Source organism: Passer domesticus, chromosome 17 (assembly GCF_036417665.1).
Source record: "Passer domesticus isolate bPasDom1 chromosome 17, bPasDom1.hap1, whole genome shotgun sequence".
Lineage (NCBI taxonomy): Eukaryota > Metazoa > Chordata > Aves > Passeriformes > Passeridae > Passer > Passer domesticus.
Window position 1 is genome coordinate 9,319,977 of NC_087490.1, and position 18,602 is coordinate 9,338,578.

General features: G+C 62.3%; 2 protein-coding genes across 3 annotated transcripts in view; both read right to left on the reverse strand.

Moving 5' to 3' along the window:
• Window positions 1-732: 732 nt before the first annotated feature.
• Window positions 733-9,259, reverse strand: ASPHD2 (aspartate beta-hydroxylase domain containing 2). The gene is made up of 4 exons (XM_064392482.1): window positions 9,083-9,259; window positions 5,669-6,722; window positions 3,202-3,315; window positions 733-2,194 (listed from the first exon to the last, which is right to left on the reverse strand). The coding sequence occupies exons 2-4, from the start codon at window positions 6,546-6,548 to the stop codon at window positions 2,085-2,087; spliced, it is 1,104 nt and encodes a 367-aa protein (XP_064248552.1). The 5' UTR covers window positions 6,549-6,722; window positions 9,083-9,259; the 3' UTR covers window positions 733-2,084.
• Window positions 9,260-13,173: 3,914 nt separating this feature from the next.
• The window catches only part of SEZ6L (seizure related 6 homolog like), a 38,496-nt gene continuing 33,067 nt past the window's right edge, over window positions 13,174-18,602 (reverse strand). The window contains exons 10-17 of one of the 2 annotated variants that reach the window (XM_064392138.1): window positions 18,117-18,313; window positions 16,849-17,043; window positions 16,256-16,447; window positions 15,842-16,036; window positions 15,483-15,515; window positions 15,247-15,361; window positions 14,972-15,074; window positions 13,174-14,696 (exon numbers count right to left, since the gene is read on the reverse strand). In XM_064392138.1, the coding sequence (XP_064248208.1) occupies window positions 14,667-14,696; window positions 14,972-15,074; window positions 15,247-15,361; window positions 15,483-15,515; window positions 15,842-16,036; window positions 16,256-16,447; window positions 16,849-17,043; window positions 18,117-18,313 (1,060 nt within the window). In that variant the 3' untranslated portion in view covers window positions 13,174-14,666. The remainder of the gene's footprint in view (window positions 14,697-14,971; window positions 15,075-15,246; window positions 15,362-15,482; window positions 15,516-15,841; window positions 16,037-16,255; window positions 16,448-16,848; window positions 17,044-18,116; window positions 18,314-18,602) is intronic. The other variant, XM_064392137.1, reaches the window with a different exon arrangement.

Consider the following 18,602-nt stretch of genomic DNA (forward strand, 5'->3'; position numbering starts at 1 on the left):
GCTGGGCCTGTCTGAGTGCTGCCAGGGGGGCTCATGGGGAGCAATTCCTGCCCTGCCAAGCTGGGTTTGTGCTTAAGGGGGTGAGGCATTGGTTTGCAGGCAGTTGGGTGGGGTTTGAGCAGCACCCTCTGCCCTGGAGCTGCTCCTGGGAAGCTGCTGCCTTTGATGAATCAGTGCAGGCAGCTGGAAGCAATTCCTGAAATGGTTTGTGGATGCTCTGGCAAGGCTGATGGCTTCTGTGGGGAGCTTCGGGCCTGCAGCTGCTCCTGGGGACAGTCTCTGCTGCCCTGGGCCAGGCAGCAGGGCTGGAACCCACAGCTGTCCCCCACCAGCAGGCTCTGGGAGATGCTCCCTGTGCTCCTTGGCAGCCTGGGCTCCACTGACATCACAGAATCCCAGGATGGTTTGGGCTGGAAAGGACCTCAAATACCCATTTGCAATCCCTGCCATGGGCAAGGATCCACCCACTAGACCAGGTTGCTCAGAGCTCCATCCAACCTGGCCAATCCAGGCCTGGGAGGCAGTGACTGGTCAGGACAGAGTTTCCATGGGCTGGGTATTTTTGAGCACTAGCCATGCTCACTGTATCCCTGGCAAACAGGCCCGTGCCCCCTCCACCCTGCAGCTCCTGCTCCTTCCAGGCCACTTCTCCCACCAGCAGCCAGATAAGCAGGACCCAACCCCTCAGTGTTTGCTTGACCCTGGACTCGTTAGAGCAGCAGGCAAAGCCCATTCTGTTTTCAGCACAACTGTTTATTGATAATCTTTGCTTATCCACTGTATGAATGTTACCAACCTTTGGACAGAGCCAGCCTGCTTCCCCAGGGCCTGTGTCCAGGTAGCCAATGCGTGTAGAAATCATGCACTTCAGGTAGTCTGTAACAAGACGGGTGTAAAAAATATCTCAGATGTATTTGAAATCTCTGCCTTCTCTTGCAATCGAACCACTGAAAAGTCTGTAAAGAAGTAGTTGGGGGACAGGGCACAGAGGCAAAGGGTCCCCAGCCAGAGCTGTGAGCATCCACCACACACTGTGCTTTGGGGGGGTGTTATAAACCAGCCCCCAGACCCCAAACAGACCCTGGTGCTGGGGGACTTCAGGAAAAGCGTGGTGGTCCCTGGATGGGCAGGACCTCAGGGTGGAGCCTCTTTGCTCAGGCTGCAAAATTAACCCCCCTTGGGAAGCTGTCCTGTGGTGTCAGGTCCATGGGAGCTGCCGCTGTGTGTTTGCCTGCCCTGGCTTGAGGAAAGGAGAAGATGGAGCAGCAGAAGGAATGGTGACCTCCTTTCTTCCTACAGACAGACAAAACCCCCATTCTCTGTTTCCAAACAGCATCCCTGCCCCTGCAGGGCCTCCCAGCTGGGAGCTGGGAAAACTGAGGGTTGCAGATAGAGCAAGGAAGAGATTTGGGCAATTGCTAACGCCCTTGGTCAGACTGAAGAACACGACTGTGTGTGCTGCTCCCTCAGCAGGGTGGAGGTCAGGGCTCCTGCCTTGCTGGGCTGGCAATGGACTCTGCTCCCTGCCTGGGTGACAAAAGGGGTTTCTGAGGGCAGGAGAGCTGGGGAGGCCCAGCTGGCACATGGAGGAAGAAGCAGGAGCCCCAGGAGGGTTCTTTGTGAGCAGAGCTGTGCCCTGCCCAGCCCATCAGACCCAGCCTGGGGGGAGCACAGTGCCCGTGGCAGCCCCCAGTGTCCATCTGTCCATCCATCCAGGGCCGCAGCCAGGCAGGGCAGGCTGGTTGGCTGTTATGGTGTGTGTGTGTGTGTTGTTCCTTTGATGACCACGAGAAAAATTTTACATTACATTCAAACGAGCACCCTTGGGTTTGTTACTCTACTTCTGAACACCGCAAAACACAGTAGCAACAGAACACGACGGAGCAGGGGGGCAGCGAGCCCCGGCGGGGCCGAGGCGCCGGCGCTTGGAAAAGAATCCCTGAAGCCAACGATGGAGGAAGGAGATGGGCGCGGATACACGTCACAGTTTCCATTTACAAGAGCCCCGGGAGGGAGCACCGAGGCCGTGTGCCGGGAGAGGCCCCGGCCGAGCTGCCCTGAACCCACCAGGCCGGGCAGCGCCGTCATCGTCCCGGCGCGAAGATGAAGTCGAGGGCTTGGCGCTCGGCCGCGGCCACGTTGGGGTGCCACAGGTCCACCATGAACACCACGCGGGGACCCTCCTCCGGGGCACCTGGGGGAGTGGAAACGCACAGTGAGGGTGGGGAGGCACCTCCCCAGTGCAATCCCAGTAAAGAGCTGCTTACTGGGAACTCAGGGACATGGAGCAGGCTCTGGGTGCTTTGGGATTTGAGGATTCCTGAGGCAGGGCCTCCTTGCAGCTGCGTGCTGGGTCTGTGCAGCGAGCGGCTGCTGCGCCACTCCGGCCTTCCTGGCCCTGCACGGAGCTGTGCTTCCCAATCCCACAGCAGGTTTGATGTGGAAGCAACAGCTTTTGTTCTCCCACTCTCTCCACACGCTCCCCTGCATAGAACAGCTCTGCCTGATGCTTTTATGCCATGGGCGACTAATGCCGGGTAATCTGGGAGAGCTGGAGCGGAACAGCCTCCGTCAGCGGTGGAGGGAGGGACAATCCAACAATCCAGCGGGCGTGAGGCTGCTCCCCTGCTGGCCTGTCAGCGCCGAGCTGCAGCAGGGCCAGAGGAGGCCGAGCTGCAGCAGGGCCAGAGGAGGCCGGGGCCGAGCTGCAGCAGGGCCAGAGGAGGCCGAGCTGCAGCAGGGCCAGAGGAGGCTGAGCTGCAGCAGGGCCAGAGGAGGCTGAGGCCATGGCACCGCAGCCGGAGCCGCCCTGCAGAGCTCGGCAATGAAGGAAGCTGAGCTGCCTTGAGGGGAGAGGGTCAGCAGGCCCTGGGCTGGGCTGGCGCTGCTGTGAAAGCACCACGAGCAAGTCGGGATGGGAGCGAGCCACAGGCTGCTGGGGGGCTCCAGAGGTGTGCCAGGAAAGGGGTGCCAGGATGCCCCAGCACCCTGAGGCAGAGCAAGCGTGTTCATGGGGAGCCCTGCCTTGCCAGGGATAGGAATGCTCCCGCCTGGGGCAAGCCAAGGCCCTGAGCTCCCAGGACAGACACAGGGACCCAGCCCTGCTGGGGCAGAAGAAGGGACTGAGTGTGAGTGCCCCCCAACTCATCCCCAGTCCCCAACACAAAGGGGACACCACGAGGCCCCCCACACTGAACTCACCTTCGTGGAACGCCGTGTGCAGGAAGGAGTCGTCGAAGAGCAGGCACCGACCCTCAGCCCAGCACTGGGGCTCGCCCCCCACCACCAGTTCGCAGTTGCTGGGCGTCTTCAGACCTTCAGGCACAAAGAGAGAGGACAGGGAGGTCAGGCCGTGCTGAGTTCCCTGTGGTGGGGCAGCAGGGAGCAAACCGAGCTCTGTGTGAGCCCCACGCTGCTGCTGAGGGGCTGCTCCCCTGCAGGGAGTGACCTGAACCCCAAGCCTGGAGCAGCTCAGCCCCTGCCCCACTCCCTGTCTGCTCCTTCCTGCCTTTTCACTGTCCCCAGCAAGCTCAGCACTGCAGGCACTACTTTCATATCTGGAACAGCTTCCCAGTCCCCAGAGCCCATGCCCAGAGGTGTGCACAGGGAGCCAGGCTCCTGGGATATTTTCTAACTTCAGGACCAAAGGCAGATCCTGCCTGCTCCTTCCTCCTGCCCTGCAGTGATGATCCTGTACCAGGCAAGGCTGGGGGAGTGGGAATTGTACTGGGGCTGGAAAATGTGCTCGGCTGTGGCTCTGCCACAAGCTCCCCAGGGACCTGGCCCATCCCTCAGTCCCCATCCAAGGTGCTGCCTCAGGGTGACCCATGGGGCTGCAAGGACAGAAATCTGGGGGAGTCACAAAACGCTCATGGGGAAGCAGCTCTGTGAGGGCCACATGAAGGACAATCTTAGAAATAAAATGGGTCTTTTCTTAAAATACCAGCACAAGCCAAAGCAGTTTGACAGGGGTTGATCCCGTCACCTCCTGCACCAGGACTGTCACCCTCCACAGTGCTGGGGACACTGGAGCTGCTGCAGAGCCATCCTGCCCCAAAGATGAGGCCGTGGTGGAGAAAGGGGTCAGGGCTCACGTGGCTGCTGAACAGTAACGATGCAGCAAACGAGCAGGATGGATCCCAGAGTGATGCCAAACCCAGCGAGCGCAGCAGGGACTCCCAGCTGCCCGGCAAAGCTGGGACTACAAAGCTGCTGTTTCAAAGGCTGCAAAACCCAAAGCCATTTCCCTGCACAACAGCCTCGGCTGGAGATGCTGGAACAGGGAAGCTGAGCTGCTGGGGGGATACAGGGAGGGAGCAACCTGCAGCCCTTCCATCCCACCTGCACCCTCAGGATGCTGCCCTGGCCCATGGAAGCTGCCTGTGCCTGGAGTAAATCCTCGGGACTGACTTGCCCCATGGATGGCTGTGCTGGCTTTGCAGATCCAGCTGCCTGAAAAGGCAGGTTGTGTTTTACACACATCCATGCCCTGGGCACAGCAAGAGCAGCATTCCCATCACCAGGGTGGGGGTGCCAGTGTGCCCCCGGCCCAGCGCAGAGTCCCAGCAGAAGGACAAGTCAATGACCCGTGTCATTCCTCTGCCCAGGGCGTGTGTGCTCCAGGTGTGCTGCCTGAGCCCACTCAGACATCACTGGCTCCTCCCAGGAACCTCTCCCAGCCCCTCATGAGGAGAACGCATCCCCCAGTGCCCCAGAGAGAGGCGTCAGTGACAGAGGCTTCCTCCTGGCACCAGCGAGGGCAGCTCCTGGGACCAGCTCTGAAAACAATTCCCATTCCAAACAAATGGCCAGCACTGCCTGGGTGTGTTTACCCGAGCTGTTGGCTGAACAGGCGCGGTTGGTGTTTGCCAGCCGGGCCCGTGCGGTGCCTCCCCCGGCACGGTCGGTGCTGTGCCAGCCCAGCCATCTGTGCCGTGTGGGCTCTCCCCGTCCCTGCCCGCCGAGCAGGGAGCGCTGTGTCACCAACCCAGCGCCTGACCTGCCACAGGGGACACCCCAGGACCCCTCTACCCTCACCTGCAGCTTTGCAAGCCCCAAAGCAGCATTTCTGCCAGCCCAGCTATCTGTGCCGTGTGGGCTCTCCCTGTCCCTGCCCGCCGAGCAGGGAGCGCTGTGCCACCAACCCAGCGCCTGACTCACCGCAGGGGACACCCCAGGGGACACCCTGCCCTCACCTGCAGCTTTGCAAACCCCAAAGCAGCATCTCTGCTCCCATCCACCCATGTCCCATGCAAAGCACCCAGGAGATTCCAGGAAAGAGGAGCTGCCAGTGGCACGACACAGTCCTGGAGCAGCGCCCCAGGCTGCCCCACATCCCGGGATGGGAAAGGGACCTGCCTGCAGAGAGGGGGACGTTCAGAGACCCCTATGTAAAATCAGCCCTGTATCACACACCAGCAGGAGTCCGCGACCCTGGGTCAGCAGGAGGAGGAGGTGAAACCCTCCTGCTGCTGATCTGGAGACTCTGGGTATGTCAGGTACCCAGAGACTGAGCACTGCCAAAGCCCCCAAAACCTCCCCCATGCCAAAGCAGAGCAGAGCCCCAGGAGCACGGGGTGCCAGAGACTTTTCTGGGGCTCCTGCACCCAGGCCTGGCTGCCACCCTCCACACCCTCCCAACACACGAACCATGGCGCCGGACACTCACCGAGGTGGCAGCGGATGCGGATGTTGGTGGGCCCGTAGTGCTCGGCGATGACGGTGCCCGGGCTCAGCACAGAGATGCAGGCGTTCCCAAAGACATTGTTGCCAATGCAGGTACGGAGGCTCCCGAGCAAGCGGTACGTCCGTGGGCATCTCCGGCAGTTCCTGGGCACGCACATGCCCTGGTTCACCAGGTAGAAGGTGAACCACTCCCCGCTGGGCGTGCTGTTCATTTTCCATCCTTGTGGGAGGCTGCAGTTTGAGAACGCCTTGTACAGGGTCTCAAACTCGCACAGGATGGTCTGGAAGTTGCGCTCCAGCAACTCCACGTCGTGCTTTTGAGCGTCCCGGGAGAAGTAGGGCGTGGTGGGCAAGTCGGGCAGGAAAAAGACTTCTGGCTTCTGGATGGAGGGCCGGCTGTTGAGGTAGCGGCCCTGCTCGCGGATGCCCTTGTGGATCCTGCCCATGCCGGACCAGGAGTAGCGCTTGGCGTACTCCTGCAGGTTGTGGTAGAGTTTCTGGTTGAGGCCGTCGTGGTGCGAGCAGCGCACGCACTCGGGTGACTGGCAGTACACGAACCCGTTCTGCACCCCGTTGGCCTCGGCACTCTGCATCAGCGCGTTCACCGTGGCGTAGGCGCGGGGCTGCTCCCGCCCCACGTGGTAGCAGTACCACACGAACAGGACCAGCAGGCAGGCGACGGCCACCAGGGCCGTGGCGTCGCAGTCGCGGAAAGACTGGATGCCCGTGGCAATGAAATCCCGGAGTCCGTCCAAGGACCAGCTCCAGTCCATCAGCCACTCCAAAGACATGGTGGTGGTGCTGGGAGCGCGCAGCGGGGCCCGGCGGTCACTGCTCGTGGGGCTCAGGGGCACCCACACCATGCAGCCGGGCCGGGGCGCGGCGGGAAGGGGCTGCCATGGGCGAGCGGGGCGGCGGCTCTGCCCTGCGCTCCCCAGAGCTCTGCATTGGCCCCCGGGTCAGCAGCCACGTGGCTGGAGGGTCCCCGCCGGTGTTCCTGGGCCCATCATCCTGAAAGGCAGTGCTGGAGGGAGGTTCTGGGGAGAGAAACCCAGAGGTGTTAGGGAGAGGGCTGCCCCATGAGGTCCCTGCTGGGGTCAGTGCACAGGATACAGCTGGAGCTGTGTGCTGGGAGTGTGTGGGGCACTGGCTCCTCAGGGAGGGGATGGTGGATAGTCACCTAGCATCAGCCCATGCTGAGTAAATCCCCCGTGCTCTAAACAGCATCTTCCACAAATACCCAAATAAAAGGCCCAGATCCAGGCCCCATCTCCCACCGCCCCAGTGACCATCTCCCCTCCTGCTCATCCGCCAGCTCCTCTCCTAAACTGCTGCCTTATCATGTCTGAAATCTGGCTGCTAAGTGAATATACACTGAGAGTACACACTTCACTGCCCTATCTGGCAGCACATCAGCTTATCCCCTCCATCTGATGGTTCTGAAGTGACTCTCCCTCCAGAGACTGAGCTGTGGGAGAGTCCAGAGCTCAGCCAGCACATGGCCACAGGGCCAGCACATGGCCATGGGAGCAGGTCAGGGTGGTGGCAACAGAGGCAGCTCAGGCTGGCTTGTTTGATTTCACCAGCTCACCAGTAAGAGCACTGACTCTAAGTAGCAAGACGGGTTTATGAGCCAGGAAAGCCATCCAAACCCTCCCCAGCCCTTCCTGCCAAGGTCCTGCAGACTCTCAACGTGCATTTCCTTATCAATGGTGATGGAGACGGGCTGCAGATGGGATCTGACCCTACAGCAGGGACGTGCTGCAGGGCTGGAGACCTGGGATTCAGGCAGTGTTACACCCCAGGGAGGAACATCCACACATCCGACCTCCCTCCACCCTCCTTCCTTGTAGCGTGCTGCCTGCGTGCCCCATCCTGGGATCTGCAGTCCACGTGGCATGTCACAGCCTCCCGGGAATCTCAAGATAACTTTCCTCCATCTCCACGGCTGGCATTCCTCCAGACACTCCCGCTTCTCCCGCCCAGGCCTCCCTTCCCGAGGTGCAAGCACAGAGTCGGTGCCGGGGATGTCCGCCGAGGCCAGCACAGCCCCCGTGCTACCTGCAGGACTGGAGCACGTTAGGGAAGGAGCAGGGCCCTGGGTGAGGTGCATTCAGGGTGGCTCCTGCCCTACAAAGGGAACTGCTCAGGCACAGCAGCCACGCTGGGTCAGAGCTGATGGCATTGCAAAGGGGAACAGAGCTGGGGGGCTCCGACAGCCTCGGGGTGCCCAGGTCAGAGTCACAGCCTGCAAGGGCAGCACAGCACAAACACGGCCACAGTGCTGCCCCAGGGATGCAGGAAACACCTCAGATCGGGGGGAAACCATCAGAGCAGCAAGAAATCCAAGCCCCTGTGCCCACACACTGCCTGCCTGACCCCAGAGACCCAGGGAGCCTCGGGCTGCAGAGCCCTGGGGTTCTCTGGGCACAGTCTCCATGGGACCAGCCCAGGAGCTGCCTCCTGTGCCAGCACAGCCACCCCACTGCAAACCTGACCAAACCCACCCCCACAGGGGCTGTGCCAGCACTGGGGCAGGGCCCCAAACATCAGCACTGCTCCCAACACACACCACATAGCTGGGGTGGCACAGGGCACCCCGTGGGTGCTGTCACCTCCCAGAGATGGCCCTGCACCCAGACAGGTCACATCCAGCACCCCTGGCCCGAGATGCCAGAAAAGGCTCTTCAGCTAATGATAACAGCAGAGCCATTCCAGGGAGGGGAGAGCAATTCCACGTTGCACCGAAGTTGTGCAGGACGTGGAGGCGAGCACCGTGCCAGCAGCAGCCGTGTTACATAAGGAAGGCAGAGGCTCCGATGCAGCACAAAGTTGCATCTCGGTGACTCCGTGGTGGCCACGGCATCTCCTGGAGGCAGCGGGTTCAGCTCAGCCCAGCCAGGGTCCCCGGGCCACGGGCCTGCAGTGGCGGGGATGTCCTCGGCTCCGCACGGCTGGTGTCGCCTTTGGGAGCAGCACGAGGAGCAGGAGCCTCGGGATGAGGCGGGATGCCCGCTGCCACTCCGGAACAGGAGCAGTGGGTGCTCCCTTCACCCTCTCCTGAGCACGCCACCCCGCCGGTGCCACCAGAGTAAGTGTCACCCGCGCGCTGCTCTCACCCAGTGTGACGGTGTCACCCGGCGTGGCGGCGTCAGCGGGTGTCACCGCTGTGGCCGCATCACCCGGCGTGGCGATGGCACGGCCGTGCCGGTGTCCCATCACCCGGCGCGCCGCTGGCACCTGCCGCCGCGCTGTCCCCCGGCGCGGCCGCCCCACGCCGAGCCCCTGCCCCGGCCGGGGAAGGGGGGCTCGGGCTGCGCCCCCTCCGCGGGCCCCGCTGCCGCCCCGCGCCCCCGCGGCCCCCCCGCGATGCGCTGCGGAGCGCTGCGGTACCGACCTGCCGCCCGCGCCGGGCCGTGCGGGGCCGTGCGGGGCCGCGCGGGGCCGCGCTCCCTCCGCGCCGCTCCGCCGCCGCCGCGGACCACAACTCCCAGCAGCCCGGGCAGGAGGGGCCGCGCCGCCCCCGCCGGGACCGCGCCGGGCGGCAGCTGCGGCCCCGGCCCCGCACAGCCCGCCCGCCCCCGCGCCCGCCCCGCGCCGCGCCCGCCCCCGCCCCGCGCGCCCGCCCCGCGCTGCCGGGAGGGGCCCGCAGGGGCGGGGGAGCCGCGGGGTTGCGGCACTCGGGAGGGGTCCCGGGGATGGAGCGGCGGGAGGAGGCGGCGATGGTCCCGGGGGAGCGCCCGTCCCGGCCGCGGGCGCCCCGGGACGCGGGGACACGGCCCCGGGGACGCGGGGGCTGGGTGGCCCCGGGAGGCGCGGGGGCACCGGGGGTGCAGCGGGACGCGCAGCGACAGCGGCTGCAAGGATTCAGGCGCTGGGGGCTGCAGCAGTCTGGGGATGCTGGTCCCAGGGGTGGGAGCACGCAGGGATGCAGCCACCGAGGGAATGGGGACTGGCTCCAGGGACACAGGCTGTTAGGGATGCAGCAGTCGGGATGTGCAGGGTTCTGGCTCCAGGGATGCAGGAACACACGCATTCAGGGAGCGAGTACTGGCTCCGGGGATTCCGGCCCCTTGTGCCGCAGCCCTCGGGTTGCAGGGATTGCTTGTCTCCAATAATAAATGCATAAATGCATCTGGCATGCAGCGGACAGGAGCTCCCAGCGAGGCAATGCAATGCCCAAGGTGCAGGCAGCCAGGGAATGTCTCAGCGAGGATGTGAGGGTGTGCTGCGGCACCAGGGATGGGGGGAGACTGTTCCCAGCTTGGGGCGTCCCTTTACAACTCTTTACTGCTAGTGGAGAAACTGTCGTGAGTCCTCCTGCTTGCCTTTTTCCTCCCCAACCCATTTCCTGTTCCCCTAAGCCAATGCTGTCAGTTCCGGGAGCCCCAGGGGATCCAGAGCTCCACTCCTTCCTGCTCCATCGCCCAGGTGCCGGGTGAGCGGCTGAGCTGAGCTGCCCGCGGGCAAATCCCTGGTCCAGACAGATCCTGGGTCCAGGCAGAGCCCTGGTAGCGCTGCCCTGCCCTGCCCTGCCCTGCCCTGCCCTGCCCTGCCCTGCCCTGCCCTGTGGCAGTGCCACGTGGAGCCGTGTGGGACACCTGTCACCACCACAGGGCACAAGAAAAACCCTGCCTTGTTTTGCAGATTTTGCCATCCCGTGCCCACGCATCCTCCCCTGGCACTGCTCAGGGCTGTGGAAGTGGAAGCAGAACTGTCCTGCACAGCCCCTTCAGGTGTGCTTGTGCGTCCTCTGAGCAGCTTCGTCCCTGGCAGTGCTAAAACGCACCTTGTTTTCCATCCTGGCACATTTTCTGCCTCCTGCTTGGTCCTGCCGTGCCCCCACCAGCACATTCCCCAGCCCGGTGTGCTGCTGCAGGGCCCTGGCAGCGTTGTGTGCTGCAGGGTAAAAGGAATGGGAGTTTTTTCCAGCCTGCTCCTTCCCAGACCCTCCAGCCTCAGGCCCAGCTCCTGCTCCCTTCTGTCAGCACTCCCGCGGCTCTGGGCTCTCCCCTCCTTTCTCGCCTGCCTCTGCCTTCTGAGCTCTCTGCTGACTCTGGACCAGCCCCTGGTCCCCACATCCACCACTCATCTCTTCCCTGAAGACCAGCCTGGCTTTCCTGCAGGCTTCAAGAGAGCTGGAGAGGGAGTTTGGATGAGGGTGTGGAGTGACAGGACAAGGACCGGCTTGAAACTGAGAAAAGGTTTAGACAGAATATTGAAAAGAAATTCTTCGTGGGAGTAGTGAGACCCACTGCTGCCCATAGAGCTGTGGCTGCTCCATTTCTGGAATTGTTCAAGGCCAGGTTGGATGGGGCTTGGAGCAACCTGGGATGGTGGAAGGTGTCCCTGCTCATGGCAAGGGGTTGGAACAAGATGCACTTTAGAGGTCCTTTCCAACCCAAAGCAATGATTCCATGATTCTGTGATTCCTCAGCACAGGGAAGGCCCCTCCAGGAGCACTGTCCCAGCTCCAGCCTAAACATTCCAGGAAATCCCAGCCCTGGCAGAACACAAGCACAGTTTTGGCAACAGCTGAGGGGAGGACACTGGCAGTGTCTGCCCCAGGAGGACAGCTCAGGAAAAGGGAGAAGGAACCACTGGAGCCAGGAGGCTGCCCACAGACTGGGCTCCTGCCAGGGTGTCACTGGCAGAGCTGTGCCAAGTGCATCCCAGGGCTTTTCCAGCCTTCTGAGCTGGGCAGGGATGCTGTGCCTGACACGGAGTGGGCAGGGATGCTGTGCCTGACCTGGGCTGTGCAGGGATGCTGTGCCTGACACAGGCTGTGCAGGGATGCTGTGCCTGACCTGGAGTGGGCAGGGATGCTGTGCCTGACACAGGTTGGGCAGGGATGCTGTGCCTGACCTGGGCTGTGCAGGGATGCTGTGCCTGACACAGGTTGGGCAGGGATGCTGTGCCTGACCTGGGCTGTGCAGGGATGCTGTGCCTGACCTGGAATGGGCAGGGATGCTGTTGCCTCACCAGCCTCCAGTGCAGCTTGCAGGGAATCAAGGGGTCCCTGCTGCTCCATGCCTGACTCGGGGGTCCCTCGGCCGTGTGGCTGCCGTGGCACGGCCCCGCTGTGCCCCCGCCCGGCCCCAGGGAGGGGGAGGCCGCTGTGGCCGAGGCTGCTGGGCCCAGACAAAGCTCCATCCGCAGCACAACGCCTGAGGCCAGAGATTGGCTCCGGCTTTACGTCACCGAGGAGGAACGGCAGCATGAAGGGCTTTTTTTTTTTCCCCCTTCATTTTAATTCTCTTGCAATCTCTGTCCAAAAATAACCCAATCTCCCTCCCCCAGGAATGCTCTGCATCAGAGCCTTGGCTCCCTCGCCCCCTGTGCATTAGCCTGGCAGCTGCTGAGCAAAGCCATTATCGATGTCACAGCGTAACCTTGGTTAGAGGCACGCCTGGGGAGGCAGCGCTGTTGCATTGTTTTGGGTGCGGAGGGGCAGGGACAGACGGGAGCCCCAGGTTTCCTCGGCCGGGCATTTCTCGGGGTGTGGGGTGGGGTGGGCTGAGCATCCCCCTCCCTCCCCAGGGACACCTGGGGCTGCTGGCATCAGGGAATGCTGTCCCAGCTGGGGTGTCCCGGTGGCGCTGCTCCTTGGCGAGGTGACAGTCACCGTGTCAGGCAGAGCCGTGCTCAGGGTCCCGTGGTGCCCCCGCAGGACCTTGCCCTGCCCACACTTGAGGAAAACCTCGCAGGGGCTCGTTTCTTCTCCCACCGGGGCAGTTCAGCCCGGAGAGGCTCCCAGGGAGCAGGGGGAGACTTTTCTTTTCCCACCCAGCCCCGGGCTGCTCCCAAGCTGTGCCTGCCTGTGTGGGATGCAGCCCCGTGCACACTGGGGGTGGGTGAGGCAGCCCCCTCCTGTCCCCACAATGGTCTCCCTGTAGTTTTGGGGAGCTGCCAGGTGACAGCCACAGGTTGTTGGGCAGCTGATGGGTGAGCAGGGCACAGGCAGGATGGGCCCCCTGCCCAATGGGGTTGGGCTACCAGGGCTCCCCAAAACTTTCTGCATGTCCTTTGTGACATGGCCAAGGGTGTCCAGTGGGGTCCCAGTGCCTCAGGGCAGCACCCACCCACTCTGTGAACATCACTGGGCTGGGCTGGCATGGGAAGGGGCAATGCTGAATTCAAGGGGTACAGGGAGAGCCAGCACTGGCTCCTGTGGGGTGACACAGAGAGGGGAGATGTCCCCAGGGCCATGCCAGGTCACCTCATGTCCCACCTCAGGTGCCTCCATCCCACAGGAGCAGGGGGCACTGTGGGGCTGCACCAGGGCAGGACCTGGCACTCAGAGCCAAGGCAGTGGCTTTGGGCCACCATCCCACAGCAGGGCATGCAGCGTGCCCGGCCCTCACCCTGCCCTGCATGGCTGCAGCCTGCGGCCAGAGTGTCTGCAAGCTGATTTCAGACATTTAAAAATACAGAACAATTGTTATCAAGGTTATACTGAATGCTAGAGCTTCCCACGGAACTACTTGATCATGTTCAAAAATATTTAATCCCAGCAATTTTCACATTGTTCTTATAAAAACAGACATGTATGAAGGGAAATGAAATGCTTCGTACATTTTTTGGCACATTTTTTTTTTCTCTTTTTTTTTCCTCTTTTTTTTTTTAATCATTACAAATTACAAACACACATTCGTTGTTTTGAAAGGAAAACCCCTAAATCCCAGCTGTACACCGCAGAGCTGCACCAACCACCCCGAGCTCACCCAGCCTCCCGCACTTGCCATTCTTCTACAAGGACAAAAGAAGGACACCAGCAGCCAAGGACGTGGCCCTGCCTTCGCTGCCCTCCCCAGGGGCTGGCTGGGGGACAGCAGGGACAGTGGTGTCCCTTTGGGGTCCGTGTCCCCACCGCTGTGTGGCTCTGGCAGGGGTGATGCAGTGAAGGAGTGCAGGGGATGGCGAGGGTGGGACTGAGGACGATTTCTGCCTGCTCTGCTCCCCACAGAGCTCCTGTGCTGAAGCCTCCACACATCCCACCTGCCTCTCCTTGCCAACAGCTCCACCTTCATCCCCTGCCCGCCTGGGGGACCCAGCCAGGTGTGGATGCACAGCACAGCCCGCCAGGGCCCCTCCTGCAGCAGGAGCCAGGGAGCCCAGCCCATCCTGCTTACCCTGAGATGCTGCCAGGGGCAGAGAGCGACCCTGGGCCGTGCCGGGTCGGGGTGATCCTGGCAGGGTGATGGGAAGTGCTGCTGGAGAGGAACAACGGGCAGAGAGCAGAGGGGCACCAGCTGGGAGCTCTGCTCGCTCCAGGGTGGCTTCCAGGGCTCCCAGCTGTGCTGGGCTGGTGGCTGGGTGGCACTGGTTGGTGTTTCTCCGCAGGGCATCACCCCACAGTCCTGGCTCGCTGCCTCTCCACATCCAAAGCGAAGTGGGAAAAGAAAGCAGCACGTACCTCGTGTGTGCCAGGCTGTCCCTGAGCCCTGCAGCGAGGACAGTCCCTGTGCCAGTGCCCCCCGAGCCCCCCGGGGGAGGGTCCCACTGTGGGAGCCGGGAGCTGCAGGGTGGGACCCTGGGGGGACCCTGCGCTAGCTCAGCTCCCAGCAATCAACCGCAGGCTCTTGCAATGGAGACATCTTTAATTTTTAACAACATCAGAACCGCAAAAATCCCCCTGCGTCTGTGTGGGCAGTGCCGAGGGACGCTCCGCCATGGAGGGGGACATTCTGCCATGGAGGGGGACACAGCAGTGCCCCCGTGCCCCCCTGGCCTCACCAGGACCCAGCTCTGCCCCGGCTCCAGCTGCTGCCTGTGCCCAGGGCTGGGCAGCACACCTATCGCAGTTTAAATAGAATAAATACAGTGAAGAAAACAGTAAAATCTTCAATAGAGAGGCAAAAGGAAAGACAACAGCAGGTCCGGGGGTCCAACCAAACTCCACGTGGTCTCTGGATTAGTTACTGAGGAAGTTCTATGAGAGCACATTAAGTTCGCTGCTGGAGACTCTCTTACTGCTGTCCTTATATCGAAACCTCATATTCTCGTGTTTCCTGCAAGCAAGGAAAAGCCAGTTGAGGGCAGCAGCTGCATTTCAGGATCATCTCCCCATTCCCAGGCAGCAAGAGAGATCCTGGGTGTTGTTTTGTTCCCAGGGGAGCGATGCCCTCGCAGCCAGTACCCCTCAGCCCCCTGTGCCTCCCCAGCCACACGGAGGGACTCGTGTCCCATTGCTCCCACAGAGCCTGGCTGGACTCATCCCGTGGCTGCCCAACCAGCCAAGCCCCTCAGGAGTGTCCCTAGAGAGGACAGGCAGGGCAGGACTCACCCCTGTCTCATAAATCGGGTTGTCAAACTCCGTTTCTACCGTGATCTGGCTGTAGGGGTGGGAGTACATGAGGGGCAGGCGGAGGCTGGAGTAGTACCGACACCTGCGGGGAGAGCCGGAGTCACTGGGCTGCTCAGACTGATTCCAGAGCCACATCCCCCCAGCCCAGCTGCTCCCAGCACCCCAGAGCGCTCCCAGCACCGTGCCCGGGGCTGTGGCTGGTGAGGGCGATGCTGAGCCAGCCCTGGCCGTGTCCCCGCCCTGTGGAGCCCCACCTGGTGAGATAGATGTACGCTCCTCCCAGCAGCAGGGAGATGATCAGCACCGGGATGAAGATGGCCAAGGCCATATTTCCCCCCTCGAGCGACGTCTCTGCAGCAGCTTCTGCTACTGAAAGGATGAGATCTATTATGTTGGCATTTGCAGGCACCGGGTGATCCCCTCTCTGCCTCTCCCCCTCCTCCCAGGCTGCACCAGGATCCTGCACATCCAGGAAAGCCGCGTCACTCACCTTCGAGAGCGTGTTCAAAGCTGTCTTGGTTCACTGGAAGAGAGATGGAGAGTTACTGGTCTCTAGCTGGGTTTGACTGGGTGCTGGCAGCTGTTGCCTGCTGGAAACCCCAAACCTGGGATCTCCTGCCCCGTTTGGTCCCAAACCACACTGTGAACTCCCAGTTTTTAATAAGCTCTTGGTGTCTGTAAGCATGTGGCCAGGACTGAGCAGGCTGGGCTGAGCAGAGCCCAGATCTAGAGAAGCTCCAGCTCTCAGCTGAGTTCAGCTCCCAGCTGGGGCTGCAGCCAGACCACAGCTGTCTCAGGCTGGGGACAGAGGTGTTGGCTGTCCCCTTGCCCCCTCCCCTTCCCTGTTACCTTTGCAGATGGGCAGGGGGCCACTCCAGTGGGATGGCTGGCCCAGGATGCATTTGATGGTCACCTCCCCCATCAGTTCAAAGCCCTCATAGCACATGAAGGTCAGGGACTCTCCTGGCAGGTAGAGGCGCTTGTAAAGAATTTGGTACCCATTTTCTGGCAGCCCTGGGTTATCACAGGCCAGCGACTCCTCAGCTGAAAGGGAATGAAACACATCCAGGGTGAGCACGAGGGAGACAAGGAGCCTGAGGGCAGTGAGGAAGCACCCAAGCTCTCACTCCCCTCTGCTTCCAGGTAGCTCAAGGATCTGCACCACCCCCAGAGCTGGGCAGGGTCCTGGCTGCAGGAAGATCACCCAGGACCCCCAGAGAGGGGCTGGACTGCAGGGGAGCAGGAGAGAGCACCCAGACTTACAGACACAGTGCGGGAGCCGCGAGGTCCAGATGGGGGTGCCAGTCTCGCGGCTGTAGCAGGTGAGCAGGGAGCTGCCCTCCAGCACGAAGCCGGGGTTGCAGGTGTACTGGATGGTGGTGCCCACCAGCAGCACCGGGTCCGAGATGAGGCGGGTGGAGTGCTCCACCTCCCCCGGGTCCGTGCAGTACATAACTGGGGAGAGAGGATGGCTGAGGGGAGCCCCTCGGAGCTGGGGCCCCTCAGAGCTGGGAGCACCTTGGATCAGGAGTCCCCCACAGCTGGGAGCACCTTGGATCTGGGGCCCCTTGGAGCCGGGATCCCCTCAGAGCTGGGAACATCTTGGAGTAGGAGCCCCTCAGAGCTGGGAGCCCCTTGGAGCTGGGAGCACCTTGGAGCTGGAACCCCTTGGAGCTATGAAAACCTTGGAGCTGGGAGCTCCTCAGAGCTGGGAGCACCTTGGACCTGGGAGCCCCTCAGAGCTGGGAGCACCTTGTACCTGGGAGCACCTTGGAACTGGGAGCCCCTGGGAGCAGGACCAGCGCTGTTACAGGGTGTGGGACAGGGACAGCAGCACCTTCCCGTGGGGCACTTACTCTTTTCACAGAAGGGAGGGTCACTGCTCCAGCTGAGGTCCCACTGGCAGGTGAGGGTGTCACTGCCCACGATGTCATAGCCCGGGTCACACTGGTAGGTGATCTTGGCCCCTCTCACCAGCTCTGTGTGTGACGTGGTCTTCCAGCCGTTCTGGATCTCGGGCAGGTCAGAGCAGGAGTCGTTGCGGGACACCTCTGCAGCCCAGAGGGGTTCTGGCTGTCACCAACCGGGCAGGACCCACGGCACAGCCCTCCCCAGAGCCACCCCAGCTGGACACACGGCTCTTCCCAAGGGCCTGTCCCTCCCCACAGCTCACAAATGGCACAGCCGGTGTGCAGGCAGCATCCCCTGGGCACAGGGAAGGGCAGCAGGGGGTGACAGAGGCTCTGTGAAGCCTCCCCAGCCCTGACCCTACAGGCAGAGAGAGGGCTGGGCTGGTGAAAATGGGACAGGGTCTGCGCTGGGGTCAGGATAAGCTGGGAGCACCAGGCTCAGCTCCAGCTGTGGGTGCAGGAGAGGTGCCAGCACCACAGTCACAGCACAGCTGGTTTGCTCACGGGAGGATGTTCCCTGCTTCCCCCAGGCTGGTTTGCTCAGGTGAGGGGCTGTGCCCTGCCCTCCCCAGCCCCGTGTGCTGCAGAGCACCGAGCAGGGCCCTGCAGCCTCCCAGTGCTCTGCATTGCAGCTCGCTCTGTTTGTCACAGCCAGGGCTGTCAGCAGCGCAAGGAAAACATGCCTGAAGGAGTCTGGCACGGGAAGCAGGGTGGGGAAGAGGCAGCCATGGGGATGGAATGCCCCTCACAGTCTTTGTCTCTGCTGTGGGCATGCACAGCCCCAGCCTGGCAGGCACAGCTGCCCCGAAGGACACTGGAACAGATGTGTGCAGCCTGAGCTGCTCTGGAGCACAGAGAAGGGGACATCCACCTCAGGAGCCCACCCAGCGACTGGCTTCAGTGAGCACCCCTGCCTGACAGGGTGTCTGTGGGATCCTGCATCTCTGTTCCCAGCAGTTTCTTTCCCTCTGGGCCAGAGCAGGGCTAACAGGGACCAAACCTGCCTTGCTGCCAGCCTGAAGGAAGGGACACATACAGGGACACCCCAGAAGTGACTGACCCAGAGACCTGCACTGGGCTGGGGGTCCTGCAGGAGGTTCAGGGTGGGATGAGAAGGGGGTGCTGGTGCCCCAGTGACTCTCCCTGCTGCCAGACCCTGCACCTGGACATTCTGGGCTGGCTGTGTGTCGCCTCCTCACACCAGCACCCTGTACCTATGTAGTTCATGATGAATCCTTGTCCCTTGCCAAAGATGAGCCCAGCAGGGTCTGAGTGGAACTGGATGGTGAGGTCGGGGCTGGAGGAGTAGAGCTTCTGGGGGCCGCTGCTGCCCACGTACTGTCCCAGGATGCGGGAGGAGAGCTCGTCCCCGTCGTAGATGGTCAGGATGTCGCTGTTGGTGATGTTCAGGCTGAGAGGAGAGTTTGGTTAGAGAGCAGCGTGTGCCGGGAGCCCAGGCAGGACACAGCGGTGCGGGGCTCAAGGGACAGCCAGGTGACCTCCCTCCGGGTCACCTCCCTCCGGGTCACCTCCCTCCGGGTCACTCCCTTCGGGGGGTTCGAGGCCGGGCTCCCCGGTCCCCGCCGCTCCACAAGAACCGCACTTGTCCCCGCGGCCACCAGAGCGCAGTGGCGGCCCGCGGATGGCGGGGACAGACGGGGACAGCGTGCAGGGATGGCTGCAGCCTCTGTCCACGCCGG

What these genes read in the sequence shown, in the direction of transcription:
- ASPHD2 (XM_064392482.1), bottom strand. Translation starts at nt 6,548, where the DNA reads ATGGTGTGGGTGCCCCTGAGCCCCACGAGCAGTGACCGCCGGGCCCCG. An exon ending in CCGCATCCGCTGCCACCTCG is followed by an intron (nt 3,316 to 5,668) that starts GTGAGTGTCCGG and finishes TTGTGCCTGAAG; the next exon opens with GTCTGAAGACGCCCAGCAAC. An exon ending in GCACACGGCGTTCCACGAAG is followed by an intron (nt 2,195 to 3,201) that starts GTGAGTTCAGTG and finishes CCACTCCCCCAG; the next exon opens with GTGCCCCGGAGGAGGGTCCC.